This window comes from Mytilus edulis, chromosome 13, assembly GCF_963676685.1.
Source record: "Mytilus edulis chromosome 13, xbMytEdul2.2, whole genome shotgun sequence".
In the NCBI taxonomy this organism is placed as follows: Eukaryota; Metazoa; Mollusca; class Bivalvia; order Mytilida; family Mytilidae; genus Mytilus; species Mytilus edulis.
This window is the reverse complement of record NC_092356.1, coordinates 35628795-35647047: the sequence shown is the minus strand read 5'-3', so window position 1 is coordinate 35647047 and position 18253 is coordinate 35628795. Positions and strand designations below refer to the sequence as shown.

At 31.2% G+C, this 18253-nt stretch overlaps 1 protein-coding gene across 1 annotated transcript; it reads right to left on the bottom strand.

Annotated features, from left to right (window-relative positions):
- Positions 1-1362: 1362 nt before the first annotated feature.
- Positions 1363-4058, bottom strand: LOC139500267 (transcription intermediary factor 1-beta-like). The gene is made up of 2 exons (XM_071289009.1): positions 3540-4058; positions 1363-1368 (listed from the first exon to the last, which is right to left on the bottom strand). The coding sequence occupies exons 1-2, from the start codon at positions 4056-4058 to the stop codon at positions 1363-1365; spliced, it is 525 nt and encodes a 174-aa protein (XP_071145110.1).
- Between the last annotated feature and the right edge of the window lie 14195 nt (positions 4059-18253).

Sequence of the window (18253 nt, the reverse complement as noted above, 5' to 3'; positions counted from 1 at the left end):
TATTATTTTGGTTTATATATCATTTTGGAGTTGGGTGTCACGTCTATTTTCCTTGAACTTGCATACTTTTTTGTTTAGGGAAAAGCTGGAGACAGCCTTCAGAAGCGAGATTGGCTAGCTTAGTTGAAGACCCATTGGTGGCCTTCTGCTGTTTTCTGCTCTTTAGTTTTGCTGTTGCAATTATCTCTTTAACACGTTTGTCGGAATTCTATGTTTATTCTGTATACTGTATATTCCGGGCTAAAATTTGCTTTCTTAAATATTTGTATCGCAAAGGCTTTGATGTTTTTGCTAAAGTTTCTTTTTAAAATTCGACATTTTGCATTGAATTTTTCTAAAACTGATGTTAAAGACCGTTTTGAACTCGCAGTGAGTTGGTTGTGTTTTTCCATTTTTCTCCATGAGGAGCAGCAGTTACAGCACTGTTCCATTGTTTGGTATTCGTTTTTGTTTAGTACAAACATTTAAACAGTTCTACATCGAACACGTTTAAATACCATATGTTAAGGTATTAACAGTCCGGAGTCAAGCTGTACATTAATCAACAAGGTAATATTTCATTTTCAACAATCCCGTGAAGAAAAGTCAATTACGATATAGAATAAAAAACTGAAAAGAACTAAAAAAATCAGCAACTGGCACGGTTGTTGCCATAAATACATGAATACTAGTCTTTTATGAATTTTGAATGTCGATAATTTTCAGGCCGGTAGAATTGACACTTTTTAAAAACTGTAATCAATATTACAACATTTAAAAAAATTAAAAGTTCAAATTAAATTCAAGGTCATGTTTTTCTGATACTGTTTTTAAGACGTCTCTATGCTTCATCCACTGAATATGTTCTGATTGATACCCTAGTCTAGTATTTTTGTATGTTTGTTAGTAACGGTGACTTATTTCTCGTTTGGTTTTATATATAAAGACAAATAAAGACAACAGTAGTATACCGCTGTTCAAAACTCATAAATCTATAGACCAAAAACAAAATCGGGGAAAAAAACTAAAACTGAGGGAAACGCATTAAATATTAAAGGAGAACAACAACACAACATCAAAATGTAACACACACAAGACAGTTGATTTTCCTGTTTGGGTTGTTTTTCGCAAGTCATTTTGAGCCCTTTATAGCCATCTGTTCCGATTGATGCAGGCTCTGTGTTGAAGGCTGTACTTGTAATTTTAATTGTGTGTTTTTTGCATACATTGTGACTTTTTGCACTCATACCACTTCTCTTCTTATTTGTTTGTTCTATTTCAGGTGTAATACGCCAATTGTTTACCCCCATACGTCTATGCAGAATCTATCTTTGTGTGAAAATTAAAAAAAAAATGAATGGAATGAGTAAAGTTTTATCCTGTCTAATACTGCAATAAAAATTTCACATCACAATTCATAACATATAAGATAATAACAATCACTGGAAATCAACCAATCAAATGTTCACCTCTTTTTTCTGTGTACAAGCTTGAGAAACCATGTAACCGTAAATTTCCAAAATGCTTGATAGAAACACCCAACAAGAAATAATGGTGCTTTGAAACACCCACGATATATATTAATGACTGAGAAATTTTATACTGCAATTAAATGAAGGATTAATTAACTAAGACTGTAATATTCAAAGGACCCTTATTCGTAAGCATCTGGGCATGACGTACTTTGATTTAGTGGTCTGAGGTAAAATCACAAAAATACCGGACTCAAAGGATTATTCAAAACGGTTAGTCCCTAACAAAATAGCAAAATCAAAAGCTCAAACACTTTAAACATCAAACGAATGGATAACCACTGTCACATTCCTGACTTGTCTTTTTTTTTTGTAGACAAGGGTGGATTAAACATGATTAATAGCTAGCTGTTATGTATTTAAATTATTTTGAGTCGGTATCTGTTTAGCTGAGTGTATAGTTTTGGTTCTGGGCGTTGTGGAAAACCGTACGTTATACTTCATATTTTATTAATTAAATTAACGTCTATTTAGACTATGTTGTATAGTTTCTCATCGGCAATCACTTTTTCTTACGAAAACGTCAGAAAAGATACTTCAATCATTTTCATGTGCATTTATGTCTCAATTCACGTACATCGTTCTATTGAGTTATTGAAAAGTATGCGTCAATATCGTGTGGGCACAAATGAAACATGAGTTTGGCCTGAAGCAAAATAATAAATATAATAAGCGGTAGTGTTTGTGATTACTGATATTTTTTTTATTTACAACTTATTTAACAAAATATATAATATCAAATCAATATATTTAAAAGACATAACACTCTTAATTATATGAAATCTAATCTTATTCTACGTATTCTTATATAATAATAAGCATGATCACCAGATAGTTATATGTACAGAAAATGCTAAAACATAGAACAATTAATTAGATTGTAAATTTTCCTTGTATAAAAATGCCTTAGAATTTTTACCATTGCACATTAAAAGATGGTGTGTAGCAAAACATACACTTGTCGGATCACTAATGCCGTTGTGTTTGTCACAAATTACTTTGACAGTGTTTCCGTTTATGCTAACGGATACAATATTATCTGATTTGTACCCTGCTATAAAAATGAAATTTGTGTTTGAAGAAATTGACCTTGGGGATCTTAAATTCGAATCTTTTAATGTCCAAATAACAGTCCCTTTCATATCATAACACTGTACTGTGTCATTATTTTCATCAGACCAATAAATTTTATCATTTTTCACGTGGATATTTAATAAACCTTTACCTTCAATCGGCAAAGAAAACCTTAACTCCCCACACAAGTCCATTACGAAAATCCCTTCACTCTTGACAATAACAAACAGATTACCATTATCGTATGCGATACCATAATATTTCTTTTTGTAAAGGATTTCATGCACCGATTGATAATTGGTTGTACTGATTATTTCGATTCTTTTGCGAGTACTCGAAGGAAAACTCATGGCAATTTTTTCATTGCCAATCACTGCGATATCAAATGGACTACTGTTCATGTTAATATTGCGATTGTGAGTACCGTCCTCATTAATAAGTATCAACTTTTTATTATTTGTATCGACAAAAATCATCTGTTTATTTGGAAGTATAGCACATTTATCTATACTGGCTGTCTGTGGTATTTTGATTTCCAAAGCTTTACTAAATGTAGACATGATTTTAGGTTCAATGCCTATGGGGTATTGTCCTTTGATCTTGTTGAAAATACAATAACCGGTATCTAATGCAGTAACATGAATATCCCCGAATGACTTTATTTTCCTGCATGTAACAAAAATGTCTTCATTTATCTTAATATCAATGTTAAAGCTTTTGATTTTCTTTAAAAATGATGCTACCATTACTTGTTCGGAACAAAGATTTTTCTCGAGTTCACTTGCGCCTATAAACGTTTGTGAATCTGATGCATATTCTTTTAAAGTTTCCATTTTTTTTTTGTATTTCTTTAATCACATTCAAATGATCGGTAAGGAGCCTAACATTCTTATCGATATGCAAGTTATAGTTTTCAAATTGTGCTGTTAAATCCTCAGTAATTTTATTTTCTACCTGGTCAAGCTGAGCATTAATGCATTTTCTAATATCTTTAACAGTATCTAGGATTTCTGTCCTTTGTTTTTCAAGTTGGAGTTTATTGTTTTCTCGATCTTTTATAATGTCTTTTACTTCTTCCATGACGACAATTGCATCGTTTTCTAACACTGACACGACTGATGAACTCTTAGCATTCTTATAGACTTCACGCAAACGGACAGCTGGCTCACATTTCCCATGAGAAGTCTGTGAGCATGTCAGACATATAATCTCTTTGTATGAGGAACAATACAAATCCTTTTCTTTTTCATGATCTTCACAGTATTCAGTAAGAGGTATATGGAGTGATTGTAGCATGTGTTTGCCAACTACTAGTATCACATGATGTTCTTTAGAAGACATATTTGCGTAGTGATTCTCATGGCAGGTAGTACAAAGAGTCTCATCACATTCAGTACACCATTTTGTAGCTTTTTTCTGCTTTCCTTCAAATTTACATGGACTGCAAAGATCTTTGTCGTCATTAACATCCATATTTCACCTCTATAATAAAGACCATAAGATAGCTAAAGGTACCGTCATTTTTTAAATGACTTATTAAATTTTTATTTACATTTTTTGTCAGATGTAGTAATAAAATACACATGAACACTACAAAACCAGATAATTCTTCTTCCCCAAAACCTACAGACGAAGAAAACAATTCATTGTCTATAAGTCATTAAACCATTTCAATTTCGCATCAAATTATCAGTCCAATTTTAGTTGTAAAGTAAACGAAAGACGAAAGATACAAACGGACAATCAAACACATTAAACTCTAAAGCGAACTGACAGTGCCATTGTAAAATACGATAAGCAACCCGCAGACAAACAACAGTATAAAAAGACGAACCCCTCAATTTACCGGTAGTAATATCAGATTCTCTGCATGAGTAAACAAGTCACATGTGGAATCCGTCGTTTTGCCTGATGAAATTTCAAATTCGGCAGGCATAACGAGTAAAACATTGTGAAAAATGTCGAAAGCGAGGCGAATCAAAACAGAATAAAACTATGTTATAAAAAAACATTTTCGATTGGGTGAAGAGTGTTGCTAATTTCTTATAGGCAAAAGTACATATAAAGAAATCTAATTTATCGTTTTGGTTTTCAAAAACCTGATTCTAGTATGACGTTATTCCAATTCTTTAGTACACACCCGTAGTAGAGTTCAAAAATATTCATATATCAGCTGATAGGATAATTTGTTTGAGCTTTTTCAATCTTACAACCACGTTGTATGCTTTGGATGAATGTTTTACAAAAAGTCATATGAGGTGAATGACATCATTCAACGATAACGTAAAAATGTAAAGAATTTAAGTGAAAATGCACTAATGAGATACTGATAGTAGTCAAAACATGAAACATAAACAAACTACGGGGGAAAAAATTATGATTTTAGAATGAGACAGATATTTTAAAGAAAATGAACAGAATATTGAATATTTAAGATTAAAAAAATAGTTAACCAGGGGTGTCTATGAAATACAAGTTTTTAAACGATGCCGTAAGGGTATTTAGATCAAGAACATAGTTCAATGCACACACTCTGAAAATCCGTTGAAGTGACAACAGATTTTAATTAAGAGAAGAGTATATTTAATACCAGTCGATATTAGTAGGGTGCCCAGTATCGAAAAAGACGTCCAGTTAACGAGTTTAAGTTAACGGATAACAAACGGCTATATTTATATGCAAACTATTGGAAAATCATTATATTTTTCAATCATGAATGTCGTCGTTAGCTACCGTGGTCACGTTTTTCAGAATTTTGTGGTTTCTTAGGTACCCAAATATACATCCTCATACAGGCCATCTTCAGCACGAAAAATAAAATTATTGCTTTCTGTGTAATTTGTACGAATGATACTTATCATTTAGCTTAAAGATTAAATGTATCATATAACAAAAGCTGAAAAAATATATATAATTCAAGTAAAAGTATTTCATGATTTTAGTAACACTATGTTTTTAGCTGAAATTTACCACATTTTGAACAAAAGAAAATTGATTGCTCGTAACTTTCACAAGATTTTTACTCTGATTGCATCAATTAGACAAGGTTTATATGTGTGCCAAACATATTAATGTAATGTTAATCGGTGAGAGGAAAATAGCAATTTAAAACACAAATTTAGTGATATTTCTGACTTGATTCAATTACGCCATTTCTCGTGCCGTTAATCATTTTGAAGCTTACACTATCAGGTCATTAACTAGGATAATTGCCACTAACTTCATTTCTCTTTTTTCTTGTTGTAGGGTCGATTTTTATGTTTTTAATACACTCATATGCGACAAATCTTAGTGAAAGGTAGTGCGACGTAATCAGTCAAACTTTATTAGATAACTCGTAAAGGAACGATCGTTTTCATTGGTCAATTCAAACCTTCGATCTCACACCTGCGAAAATAGAACACGCGTACTATAAGTTGAATGGACTGATAAGTATTCTCGTAGCCGGTCAAGGTTGTTATAATCTTCCATCGTCGTATTCACGTACGTGATTGTGTTCTTGATTATCCCATAGCAATTCTAGCTTTTATACATTGTGCATGTAAAATTCATTGGATTCATAATTTTGTGCAATAGTAAAATTTTAAAACTTATTAATAATAAGTTTTACATCGAAATATTTAAATATTCAACTGTGCTCTCATTTGGTTCTGAATTAAGAGATCTACCATTTTATTTTGATGGGAGGGGGACTTGGATGAAACATTTTGTTCCTTTTTTGAATTGTAATTGAAAAAAAAATCCGGAATTCTACGTAAATTCAAAACACGTAACCAACCATACTTTGTTTAGAGAAAAATGGAGATGGCAAACCATGACACAGTGGAAGGAATCTACTTTAAAAACTCCAGCGATATACTTTTTGAATTTTATAATTATCCGTTTTGCTATTCTCGGTTGAAAAACGAACGAAAAACGAACGTAAATTATATATTGTAAATATTTACATAGAAAACAATCAGTTTTTAAAAGCGTGTTGATAAAAATGTATTGATAAAAAGCGGGTAGGTCCCTTCTTGTACATGCATTCAGTCATCCTTCTTAGTAGTTACTTAATATTTCGATTCTCAGTTTATCTTTCATATATGATTTTGTATTTCATTTTAAATACGCATGCATGCAACACGTCACTTTGGGGATAGTTCAACTAATTTTTCGGTATGAAATTAAAAGATAAGTTTTCAGTCAATTGAAATCGAAAAAAGTACATTTATATTATTCCTTATAAACTAGTCTACGATATTTCTTACAATTATTTATTTATTATTTTAGTTCCACACATAAAAAAGAAAAAAACTTCGCCGATGTAACAAATCAATCCTTTTTACACCAACATGCCTTCACTGAGTTCATTTGAATTTCGAGGTGATCATGATAGTACGTTGCATACTACGTCTTCATTCACGTGCACAACATGCACAAATGATACGATTATTGTTGTTTTGTTTCTATATTTTGGGGACAATTTGCTCCGTTAATAATACGTAATTTTTGAATGACCAAACGCTTTAATAGCTACTGCAAGTGTAACGATCTACCGGTATGTTCGTTTTATAGTATGAAAACACTAAGTGTATTTTTCTGAAATTTTTGCTTTTGACCTTTGACCGTGATTCGAAGAAAAAAACGTGACCACGGCAGACAACGGTATTTCGATGAGGTTTGTTCTTCTCTTTCCAATGATATAAAATATAGCCGTGTGTCATTCCGTTAAGGCAAATCGATCGAATTTGTTAATTGGGCACCCTACTGTATGGTAAACATTATATCAACAACGGTAAGGCCAAAAAAGAAATAAATGGTAATGAAACTTGTCAAGAATGTTATAAAAGGTAATATGCACATATAGAGATGAATTTCCAATGGTATACTCGTTAAACTTATAAGAAAATCTAAGGTGTCTATGGGAAAATAAAAGTCCCGATGGGATAATAAAGACCCACGGGAACATTTCTGAAATCTTTTTCCTCAAAGAAATTTTAACTTTCTATAGAGAAATCTCTAATATCCAATGAAAACTTATTGGAACTTTAAAAGTTCATAAAAAATCATTTCCAATATAGAAATTTATTTAGATCCAATTGGAAAGTAAAAACGACCCATAGAGTAAAACGCTTTATAAAAACAAGTTTCCCGAAAAATCAACCTTTAGTTTACCAGTAAAACCATTTCCGTAATCAGTCTAAACATATTAAAGTGTTTCTATACTTACCCAACAAATGGCTTTTTCGAATATACCTTTTGAATTTGTTAATAAGCATGTAAGTATACATATAACGTAATTTATCCTGCAATTAGACAAATATTGTACAAATAACAGGTATACAAATAATTGTTTGCTTTATTTGTACTTGAACTTGTACAAATAAAGTCTCCTGTTACCCCACTTTCATGTTGAGAAAGCGGTAATATAAATATTTCTGATTTTCAACCACTTCATTTTGGGGTCCTCTTTCTGGTCCGCGTTTCAACTATATCGATTTCTTTGAGAAATTAGAGACAATGATTTAGATTTTAATTACTCTATTTTCAATTGTTAGGAGTAATTTCAGGATAAACACAATATATGTACATTGTCGAAAAATATAATATTTATTTGTATTCGCCACGAAACAGATGAAAAGCTCGGCCGAGCCTTGCATTTCGTCCTGTTTCTTAAGTTCATGCAAATTTTCTTTTATTATTTGTCATTAAACATTTTAACAAACTCATCTTTGTTTGCTTTTCTTTCTATTGTTTATTTTTGTGTTTCTCTGTCCTGTATGTTCTTCCATTTATTTGCATTGTAGTCCATTCATGTAATATTGATATGTTTATGTTATATTTAACATTGCCATAGAAGCGGGAGGTTTGGCTAGCCACAAAACCAGGTTCAATCCACCTTTTTTCGAAAAATATCCTGTACCAAGACAGGAAACTGTCAATTGTTATATTATAGTTCGTTTCTGAGTGTGTTGCATTTAAGTGTTTCTGTTGTGTCGTTTTTCACTTATATTTGATGTGTTTGCCTCAGTTATTGTTTGTAAACCGTATTTGTTTTTTTTTTCTATCGATTTATGAATTTCGAACAGCGGTATACTAATGTTGCCTTTGTTTAAACAAACAATAAAGAACAGCAAAAGATAAGATACGAAATTTAATCAATGGCTTGAATCATGTGTAGACACTTCGCAAAAAAAAAAAAAAAAAAAAACACGATAGAAACAATACAAGATTTACCACAAGTAGCACATTTTCTTAAACAACAAAACATTTGAATTTTAACAAAAGACAATCATTGACAAGGTCCTTAATTTGAACTGGGTCATACAACTGTGACAGGATTAACAATTATGTAATGCAACAGATACATACACAAACAAATGGTTGTTTTCATATTTCAGTAGTTTTGTACAATAACTATTTTTCTATAATTTCTATTTGCAATACCTATTAATTTAACTGTTGAATTCTTGTTCACCAATTTGACTCAATTTGTCATATTTGATTTATAATATATCAAAATTATAATAAGTCTGCAATAAACAATTAACAAGATTTGACAATATGTATCAGCAGTTCTGGTGTATTTGAGTCTAGACAGCATCTTAGTAGGCATTTTGATGACCTTCGAAGACTATTGATGGTCACATTACACGATATAAACATAGACATCACTATAAATGGATAGAGACCTCCTGCAATTGAACCTTTTCAGGTCAATTTGATTTCATGTTATAGATTTAAAAAAAAAAAAGTTATATATCGTATTTACTTGTGTAATAATACTTTTTGTTGGTGGATCGAATCAAGCAACGACCTGGTTCACGTGTGTTTCACTTTTAAAGTTGACGTTTTTTTTATTTTTAAATTGCTGAACATGGACAGTACATGCGTTACCAATTGAAAACCAAATCAATCCGAATTCAATGAGGTTGAATATTTAACTTGTAAGCGAAAAATTCATCAAAAAGATTTTTCTCCACCTATTTGAAAAAAATAACTATAATAACTGTTAAAACGCGAATTTTTATTTCACTATTTTTCTTATACTAATGATTAAACAAACACAATTTACATTTTGATGTGTTTTAATGTCTCGTAGCTTACCCATTTAAAGTCAAAGGAATCAAGAAGAATAAACTGGATGGGAAAGACGAAATTGCTTTCAAACAGACATGTTTTAAGGCCGTACATTGACCTAAAATGGTTTACTTTTGTAAAATTGTTATTTGGATGGAGAGTTGTCTCATTGACACTCACACCAAATCTTCCTATATCTATGCTTTACTCATTTATATACTTTAAGTATGCCATGTCAGACATTTCATAAATCTTTTAAAATGAACAAAACATGTTTAAAATAAAAGACACTTATTTAGTTTTTAGCATGACAAGTTTGCATAGTATGCATGCTATAGAATATGATACTCTAATACTACATTTTTTTTTATAAAACAAATTGTGAGTAATTGTTCTTTTCGTTAACATTAAACCAGATAACTCAGTGAGAAGTATTAAAAAAGGATTGTTCTTGTATATAACAAAATTATCTTTTATGAAATTTTTGTTATGAGGGACAAATAAAATTTAACAAAACCAAAAGATTGAGTTCAGAAACAATACGCATTGTCAGAATGAAAACTATAATATATAATATGGGTTGCAAATTGCATTGCAAAAGCCATTTTTAGACTGACTCCCCGTGTTATTCATATTTGATGAATAAATATTGTGTTCTCTAGTTGTGGAACGTATAACATTTCATGAGAATTCACGGATTTGGCTATACTTTTTGGACCTTTTGGATTATAGCTCTTCATCTTTTATATAAGCTTTGGATTTCAAATATTTTGGCCACAAGCATCACTGAAGAGACATGTATTGTCGAAATGCGCATCTGGTGCAGGAAAATTGGTACCGTTAATGTTATTATAGTTATATTAGACTGAAAATGTAAGCAAAAAATAACCCCAGGTAAAACCGGTTTAAATTACCTTCGGTGTATATAACAATAATATTTTGTAATACTAGCAGGATATCTTATCCTGCCATTTACATGCTAACGACTATATTTCTATCTACTATATTTACCTGCAAACCTCTTGTAATTAATTATAAGAGACATCAAACGCGTATGTTTCCTTCATGTTTTGATTTTCGACATTTTCGAAATCTAATCAACACTGACACTTGTACCTATAGTTACTTTTTTGTTAAGGGGTAATCTCAAAGTTTACAAAGATTACATTCAGGTTTTACATTAACCTTACTTAAGGGAGACTATTATACATACATCCAATACTGCATTAAACAAACCTTTATTTCAATACTGTGCTCCATAATGATCGGGCTGTTCATTTCAATATAATTACCCGATACTCAGAATGTTCTTAGTGAAACATTAAATATATGCAATATTATATAAATATTATGAACAACTGACGACGAAGATAAACAAACAGAATTAAAACGCTGTAGATAATAAACTAGAAAACTATTTTGTCGTAAAATGATGATTTTGAAATTTAGTACGTGTACATATTGCCCTGTTAAAGGTAATTTAATTTCTGGCAATCCATTCTTTTCCATACACAATAAAGAACAAAAATACTTCTTCACATCAACTTAAATTGGAACAAAAGTTTGTTATAAAATACAGTTAAAATGATAGTCAATAGTTGACTTATCATTTCCAACATACAAATGATACATTAATCAACCATTCCTTATTCCCAAAATAAAACTTTTTGAGGGACCATCTGTTTTTGATTTTGATTTGTCTATATGCTACTATACATTTCTATGTCTGTGATTTTAAACGGACATGAGTTTTCTATCCGTACCTTTAAATACACTTATTGAGATTTTTCTTTTTTTTAAGTATTCATATTTAGTCAAAACAGAGTAATTTTCATTCCATACTACTGCCCGCTTTATTTAATATTGTCATATATTACGGGAATAACAAATAAAGAAGATAGTTCAAGTTTACATGTACAGTGATACACGTTTCGACTTTCAAAGGGGCATAAATCCATTATTTAGTGCAACCTTTGACAATGCTCACTCTAAATTATTCAGATGCATAAAAAAACTGTTTAGACATGTTGTTGGCGTTTGTTTTTCGTGCACTTCAGTGTTCCTGTTTATCCTTTGTTTTTAGTTTTAGTTTGTGACCCGGATTTGTGTTCTATCAATCGATTTATGAATTTTGAACACAGCACTGTTATACTACAGCCTTTATTTTTCAGAGCGATGCATTATTTGTTTGAATTTCTTAAATCTATAAATTAACTGAATAAGTTCATCCAAACAAATATAATTGGTCGATCGGCAGGAATTCATTAGACATTTTGAAATGTCGTCTTAATTTACAGACACTGATACTTACACTCACACGCAACACTAATTTAACAAATAGAGGGTCCGTATCAAAATGTATAAATATTATGAATTGATAATGATAGGAGTTCACTTACTACTTGTAGGAATAGCAAAGTTTACAAGTTTTGTTATTGTAAATTATTCAAGTCCAAGTTCTCGATTCTGTTTAGCCTGATACAAAACAACGGGGTGATATACAAACTGAGCATCAGGAACCAAACAAAAAACCGGGGATGATATTGTAAAGGTTTATATCTTCCTCTGTGATATTTTATCCTGGGATACTTTGTATATATTTGCCCTACTGTATTTCACAGAACCTTGTGAAATAGAGTCCCATTAACTACTGTGTAAGTTACTCACAATCAATATATACCTTACTCATGTTACTGTAATTATAAAATGTTTCACAAATGTAGAACAAATTTGCATAATTTATCAAAGGGAGGTAATTATGATCAGTTTATATTTGAAAGATATTATTAAAATATATTCCTGAATCTATTTCATAGAGAAATTTTTGCTTGAATCTTATTCTTTTATATACTTATTTATATGACGCCATTGTTATATTATAGTTCGTTTCTGTGTGTGCTACATTTTAATGTTGTGTTTCCGTTGTGTCTTTTGTTTTCTCTTATTTTTGTGTGAATTCACATTACTATAAGACGTGTCACGGTACTTATCTATCTCAAATTCATGTATTTGGTTTTGATGTTATAGTTGTTATTCTCATAGGACTTTGTCTAATGCTTAGCCCGTTTCTCTCTGTGTGTGTGTGTGTGTGTGTGTGTGTGTGTGTGTGTGTGTGTGTGTGTGTGTGTGTGTGTGTGTGTGTGTGTGTGTGTGTGTGTGTGTGTGTGTGTGTGTGTGTGTGTGTGTGTGTGTGTGTGTGTGTGTGTGTGTGTGTGTGTGTGTGTGTGTGTGTGTGTGTGTGCATTTGAATGTTGTGTCGTTTTTCTCCTCTTATATTTAATGCGTTTCCCTCAGTTTTAGTTTGTTACTCCGATTGTTTTTTGTCCATGGATTTATGAATTTTGATCAGCGGTATACTACTGTTGCCTTTATTTGTCACCGTTTTATAGTCTCATTTATAACATGTATAATGAAAAGGGTGTAGGCGCGTAAATGAGGCACGTGGCTTATCTCATCTCGTGCAATTATCTTTTTGAAAATGAATAATGAGATAACATCAGCAGCTTTGTATTCTGCATCTTGAAACAAGTGATTCATTTTACTCTTCTTAAATCGTTTTAAAATATAAAAGATCGAAGTTCATTTCATCTTAATGAGATAATTGTAAAAAAGAGTAAAACAATGTCTTTTCACGTTTATATTCAACCCCTTGAATAGGTTTCTGCATCTATTGTTGCAAATAGAGGATACTGTAAAATAATAATGAGCACTTAATTGGACTTTTAGACTTTTGAAAAGAGTAAAGATGAATGAACCACCCTCTTTTTGAGAGAATCTTATTACTTTGAAATATAATTTGTTATAAATTCTAGATAAATACATACAATTTTGACATGATTGTTTCTTCAAAGCAAGTTCTGGATGGGAATTAGATCTCATATATTTTTCAACCCGTCAGATTCTATTTGAACAGGTTCCTTGTCATTTCGTGGCTGTCGTTGTTTTCTATCTGTTGAATGAGGGGGATAGGAGGGGGTCCTGATCCCGAAATCCCGGGCTGAAAAACATGAAATTCCCCGAAGTTCCGAATTTAAATAAGTTTAATCCCGACATCCCGAAATCCGAAAAAAAGAATTCCCGGATCCCGAAAGGGTCAATTTCGAAATCCCGAGCTTAAAAACACCCGATCCCGGAGTCCCGATAAAGGTCCTATCCCCCTCTTGAATTTCCGGTTTTCTTATTCATGTTATTGTTTTGTCATATATCAGACCGTTAGGGATCTGTTGTTTGAATGGTTTCATATTTTGCTTTTAATTGTTTACGATTCGTAATTGGCTTTGCGATATGGGCTTTGTTCATTGTTGAAAGCCGTACTTAGACCTATAGTTGTTAAAATGTCTGTGTCAATTTGGTCTCTTGTGGACAGTTGTCTCATTGGCAATCATACTACATCTACTTTTTTATATTAACAGCAGTCATCATTGTGTTATAAATTTAATCACTTTAAAAACAACAACATATGTTACAAAGAAGCACAAAAAGGCATACAGACAACGCATATTTGCAAAAATTAAAAATACAGAAATGATATTCATATGATGAAGACATAATCTTTTAATCAGTGTAAGATCTGGAGCTGGCATGTCAGTAACTGATAGTATTCCTTTGATAATTTATGTATCATTGTCATTTTGATTTGTATCTATTATTGGTGGCCTTCGGCTGATTTCTGCTCTTTGGTCGGGTTGCTGTCTCTTTGACACATTCCCAATTTCCATTCTCAATTATATAATGACAAGATGTATAAAATCAGAGCTGCGTCATATGTCTCAAAGAAACACAAAAAGGCTTATACACCAAAGAACATTGGCAAAAATGAAAATCAAGAATACAAAAATTATCATAAAACAATTAAGCAATGGAGGCATATATAAGTACTCAGCACCGTTATGTGTATCAAACAGGACTAAACAATGACCTGTAACACGTTATAAAGATAATAAACAACATTATTACCCAGAATCTATACTTCAAGGTTGCATTTCTGTAAATATTGACAATTCAATTTCCCATAGGAACTCCTTTTACGGCTAAAACTGTACCACTTTTACTATGAAGTTTTGAAAAAAATCTTATCGTAGAATTGAAAGTTCATATGCACTACAATTCTTTCAAAGGTCAAAATATAGGGCTGTGCGGCATATTTTCATCGTTTATATGCCCTGAACTTTTCAGAGTTTAAACTAACACTAATTTTCTTAACTACCCCTACCTCGAATGAAGGGTTACCACAGATTTTAATGTAAACAATATGCACATGTACATTTACTGGTAACATTCCCACGTTATGTCTCTATGAGATGGAACACACAGAGCATAACTGGGAACCAGTATGTAAACAAAATTAATTTTCTATGAATATTCTAAATCTCCCCAAAAGAGGCGTGGTTTGAGAAACAGCTGTATTTACAAAGTGCAACCTCAAGACGCCATTGTGTACCATTTGTGGAGTTGATAAAGGAAGTATATTGTGGGGTTTTTGGTGGGGTTTTTGGTGGGGTTCGTGTTGCTTATGCTTTGTCATATGTACTATTGTTTGTCTGTTTGTCTTTTTCATTTTTAGCCATGGCGTTGTCAGTTTATTTTCGATTTATAAGTTTGACTGTCCATCTGATATCTTTCGCCCCTCTTTTATCAAGTAGGTCGTGGTATCTTGCGATAGATGTGTTTAGAAAAAAGACGAGACGTTCCTTGACATACCCTTGTTAGAAAATTCTCTTTTTAACTTTACACAGCCCACAAAATTATCATAAACATGTTTTATACTTAAATGGATGTCTACGAGAAAACCATGCAAAATCCAAAAAAAATTATGAAAGGGGTTGTGGAGTTTTCAGCTAATTTTGGGTTGCTAGTAAAATATTAAATACATCTAATAGTTCTGTGGTTAAAAAATGACAATTTATCTCAAATTATGTGAATACAGGGCAATTCTATTTTAGTACCAAATTTGCTGGAAAATGTTGTTGAAAATGGACTTTTTGGGTTTTTTTTATTGAATAGTTCAAAGTACTATATGACAAAAAATTTTGTTTTATCTTAAAATTCAGACTTTTTACTAAAATAAACTGTAATTTGGATCTTGTTTCAACCTTTATTTTTGATTTTTTTTTATTGACATAAATGTCTTTTTCTAAAATTTTAATTCAGCATGTACTGAAAATGTCCATAAAACCTCAAAAGTCACTCAAATTGTAACCATATTTTGTTAAACGTTATGGTTCACTACAAACTAATATTCCTTAATGGGATTTTCGTTGCAAATTGATATAAGCTTATTTGAATACGAGATGAAAAACTGAAAAATATACCTAAAATTATCTCCCTTTGTAAAACTCTTCACAATAAAGGTAAATTTAGTGTCAATAACAGAAGGAGGGAAATCAACAAATGTGCAGAAGGATAGAAAATAATGGTATTTTTGATGAATATGGTGTAGCCAAAAACTTATTTTTATTGAAAGAGAGTAACAAAGACATAGCAAACCATGTGACAAAGACATTCCCACTGCCACTGGGATAAGTCTGATCCTGATCAGATAGTCTAGAAATGACTCATTAGGCTAGACTATAACTATCATGTCTAGGTTTCAGACTCACATTTTGAAATGCATATGCTGCAAACATAGACAGGAGTTGGATTGCAGTAGACAAGAAGACAACATGAGTTGCTGCCATCCTTTCATGACCCTTCCAAATCTGGCAACGGAAATTCCAAAGCAAAAGTTTCAGTTTCAGTTGGTTCTGGTAAGTTTGTTAAATTTTTTTTGGTTAGAAAAGCAATTTGACACCATAAAAAAGACCTACTGTAGAAACATCACATTAACTCATAAATGTAGGAAGAAAAGCACTGACCATTTGTCTTTGGGGGAAAAAAAGGGGGGTTATTTACATAATTTTCTTGGAGCAAATACAGATTTAATTTTCATTGACACATTTATAATGATTTAAAATTTATGTATTTTATTTTGTATGTATTTTTGTCCGTTTTCTATTTGTATTAATAGTTTTTGAAGGCCTCATGTAAAATTAACATGTAATTGTTACATGTGTTACTTTCGTTAAATAAAGAATTTTATTATTATTTATTATTATTATTATTGAAATAGAAAACATTCAGTAGATAGATATAGGAAGATGTTGTATGAGTGACAATGAGACAACTATCCATCCAAATAACAATTTATAAAAGTAAATCATTATAAGTCAATGTACGGCCTTCAACACAGAGCCTTGGCTCACACAGAACAACAAGCTATAAACATGATAAAGGACCCCTAAATTACTAGTGTAAAACCCTTTAATCGGGAAAATCAATGGTTTAATCTATATATAAAAAAAGGAGAAACGAATAACACTTACATTGACTTATAAATTATATAAACATACATAAACAACTGTACATTTAGGCCAACTAAAAAGTATGTGTGTTAACCGCACTACCCTTACCTACCATTATTTTTATCCCCTAGCCTAAAGATTTTTGTGACAGGTTTTGATTAAGCACTGTTAAAGTCACAATATAGCTCCCAAAGAGTTGTGAATTTCCTGTCTTTATTCATTCCTTTACCAGCACTACATGTACATTGTACAATGCAACTAGATTGATACAATATATGGTTCTCAAACTCAAAAAAATGTTTTACAGACTATGAGCTTGGTTTTTTTTCTCTCTAAAAATTGGTTACTGTGAGACTTTTTCTTTACATTTCCTTAGTGCAGGTCATGTATCACAGTTATAAACATGGAAAGAGAACTTGTACATGTATTTACTTCTATAGGTTAATAAAATAGAATCTGAATAGCATATGCTTACAAATGTATTTCAAATTAAAGGGCCCAGAAGGGGCAACATGAGATTATAACATTACAGATAAAACACATTCAAATTAACAATACTTAAGAAATGAATTACTTGATGATGTGATTGATATTATAGCATTTAATGACATTTACACAAATTAATTATCATATCTACAAAACTTTTTCTTTCAATGAACCAATGCATTATGTTAAGCCAACTCAATGTACAATGTACATGTAGATGTAACTCACAGTACTGATCATGCAAATGCACAAATACATGTATACAATATTTTATTTCTTATCAACAGGTTAATGTTGAAGATGGAAAAGCACAAAAATAATGTTAAAATGAAAGCAGATATGATAGGAGATCATATAGGTAAATATATGATATAATTGTTAAAAAAATGAATCAAACAAGTCATAACAAGAGATTGCTAAATAGACAGCAAATAAGACCTGTGTTGTGGCGTTATTTGTGAAATATAATCATGTACAGAAATTGGAAATTGACCAGTTACATGTATTATTGTAAAAACATGATAAATAATCAATAAATTAGATAAGCCCTTCAATTTTAAAAGTTGAATCTGGTAAACAAAAAGTTAAAATAACACACAAAACACTCAAATTATTTTATGATCAATTAAGGGCCATTTCATAAAAATTTACACAACAAAATTTTCATTACTTATCATTGGAATTGTTCTCTTTATAAGAATTAAACCTAGAAAAATATATGTGTTCTTGTCAGCTTGACAGGTCCTCATTTATAGTATACATGTATATATTGAAAACCTG

Coding starts and splice junctions, on each gene's coding strand:
- LOC139500267 (XM_071289009.1), bottom strand. CDS start 4,058: ATGGATGTTAATGACGACAAAGATCTTTGCAGTCCATGTAAATTTGAA.